Source organism: Otolemur garnettii, unplaced genomic scaffold (assembly GCF_000181295.1).
Source record: "Otolemur garnettii isolate 467f Iridium unplaced genomic scaffold, OtoGar3 scaffold00358, whole genome shotgun sequence".
Taxonomy (NCBI): domain Eukaryota; kingdom Metazoa; phylum Chordata; class Mammalia; order Primates; family Galagidae; genus Otolemur; species Otolemur garnettii.
The window spans coordinates 153425-155802 of NW_003852753.1; the positions used below are offsets into that span (position 1 = coordinate 153425).

The following is a 2378-nucleotide window of genomic DNA, read 5'->3' on the forward strand; positions in this document are numbered from 1 at the left end:
TAATTTACACAACACCTAAGAGGTACCCAGCTCATAAAATTATAATAAACCTTATTTTGCCTATAAGGAAACTGAGGCAAAGCACATCAGGGCCTGGTAAGTCACCTTTTCATCATGTGTTACTTGGTTACCCTGCCTGATCCACTAAGAGCTCTGAGGTGCATGGGTGAGACCAGGAAAGCCACAATGGTTTTACTTTGTGTTTAGACCTGGTATTTCTTTTGCTGATTCCTTCTGGTAACCACGGCAGAGTTGGGGATCAGAAACCCCCAGTACAGATGTGGGGCTTCTGCCACTGTTCACCCTGAATGCCCATCACTTGTGTGTTAAAACTTTAGCATCTGAAGTCATTTGGGGAAAGACAGAGTGAAGAAGTGAGACACAGATGACCATAACAGAAAGGCAGAGAGCTCAGCTCATCCTGTAGAATGGCCCAAGATCATAAGGGTCTGGAAACAGAAAAAGTGATCTCTAGAAGATGTTCACTCTGCTACCAAGGGTGCCTTGCTATGTGATGAAGTGATGGGATGCTAGGGAGGGACTTCAGTGATCAAATGGTCACAGAGAATAATGTAAGAGGCTGGCCCTCAGGAATAATGTAAGAGGCCGGCCTTCCCGTACAAGGCCAGCCTTTAGGAATAATGTAAGAGACTGGTCCTCAGGAATAATGAAAGAAGCTGGCCTTCCTGTAAGAGGCTGGCCCTCAGGAATAATGTAAGAGGCCAGCTTTCCTGTAAGAGGCTGGCCTTCAGGAATAATGTTAGAGGCCAGCATTCCTGTTATAGGCCAGCCTTCCTGTAAGAGGCTGGCCTTCAGTAATGATGTTAGAGGCTGGCCTTCCTGGCCAGCCTTCCTGTAAGAGGCTGGCCTTCAGGAATAATGTTAGAGGCTGGCCCTCAGGAGTAATGTAAGAGGCTGGCCCTCAGGAATAATGTAAGAGGTTGGCCTTCCTGTAAGAGGCCGTCCTTCAGGAATAATGTAAGAGGCTGGCCCTCAGGAATAATGTAAGAGGCCAGCTTTTGTATAAGAGGCTGGCCTTCAGGAATAATGTTAGAGGTCAGCCTTCCTGTTAGAGTCCAGCCTTCCTGTAACAGACCAGCCTTTCTGGCCAGCCTTCCTATAAGAGGCCAGCCTTCAGGAATAATGTAAGAGGCTGGCCTTCCTGTTTTTTCAACCTGAGAGTCTGTCTTTCTCTGACCAAGGCCAGATGTGAACATAAATCTTAACCTCTTCTCATATCCTGGTTTAATCAGCTCAGATGTTCCATAATTGGTTAGCACACATCTCTCCTGGAAGTTATATGATAAATTTTATATTTTATGATATGATCTTTCCAATAGAGTTTTCAAAAATAGAATATAGCAAATCATGTGTGTACCCATTTATTTATTTTCTATAATGAAAACATTCATTCTGTAAGCTATTTAGATATATTAGATATAGATCACTTAAACTCTCTAGAAATGTCACTATGTGTTATAAATTAATTCAAAGTGGGAACTTATTTGAAAAACTTCATACAGTTAATATTTGGCTATATAGTCAGAGCTCTATCTCCTAATATACACTAATAGATCACAGTTATTAGTTTTTCCAAGAAAACTTTCTGAACCAGATGTTCCAAAAAGTAGCCCATTTTGATTATCGATAACTTGGCAACAGTTACAGCTAAGTGCATGCAAGGGTTTTCTCAGAATAGATTATTAAAATCTGAAGTTAGAAAACCTGATCCAAAAACTAGCTTTCCATTTAACATTTCTGTAGGATATAATTTTCATTTCAGATGGTAGTCATGAGAAATACGTGCTAGGTTTAATTTCTCAGTGAAAGTATGAGTTTCAAAATCTACTTTAATCAAAACATGTTCATTATGTCAAACTGATTCTAGGTATGATTTTGTGGAAGTCGAAGACATATCTGAAACCAGTACTGTTATTAGAGGATGGTGGTGTGGACACAAGGAAGTTCTTCCAAGGATCACATCGAGAACAAACCAAATTAAAATAACATTCAAGTCCGATGACTACTTCGTGTCTAAACCTGGATTCAAGATTTATTACTCTTTTGTGGTAAGTAGTTTAACCACCCTATGATTAAAAGCAGACACTGGTTTCATGAAGTATAGAGATCAATTTCTGTGATTAAATACAGTAGCATGAGGGTGAATGAACTTTATTAGTTCCTTATGGCATAGTTTGTTCTACCTTATGGTCAAAATGCTAAAGTGTTTTGTCAGTAAGAAATACCATTTGGGGTCTATTAAGCCAACCTCTGAGCCATATGCTCAGAAAGAGAGCATACTAAATAGAATAGGGAAAATAGTTTACAATAAAATAGATAAGTTACCTTTGATTGAACTAAAGCAAGGCAAATGTATA

The 2378-nt window shown here is 39.7% G+C and overlaps 1 protein-coding gene across 1 annotated transcript in view; it reads left to right on the plus strand.

Annotated features, from left to right (window-relative positions):
* The window catches only part of PDGFD (platelet derived growth factor D), a 121176-nt gene that overhangs the window by 40187 nt on the left and 78611 nt on the right, over positions 1-2378 (plus strand). The window contains exon 3 of the mRNA XM_023509105.1: positions 1889-2069. Coding sequence (XP_023364873.1) covers positions 1889-2069 — 181 coding nt within the window. The remainder of the gene's footprint in view (positions 1-1888; positions 2070-2378) is intronic.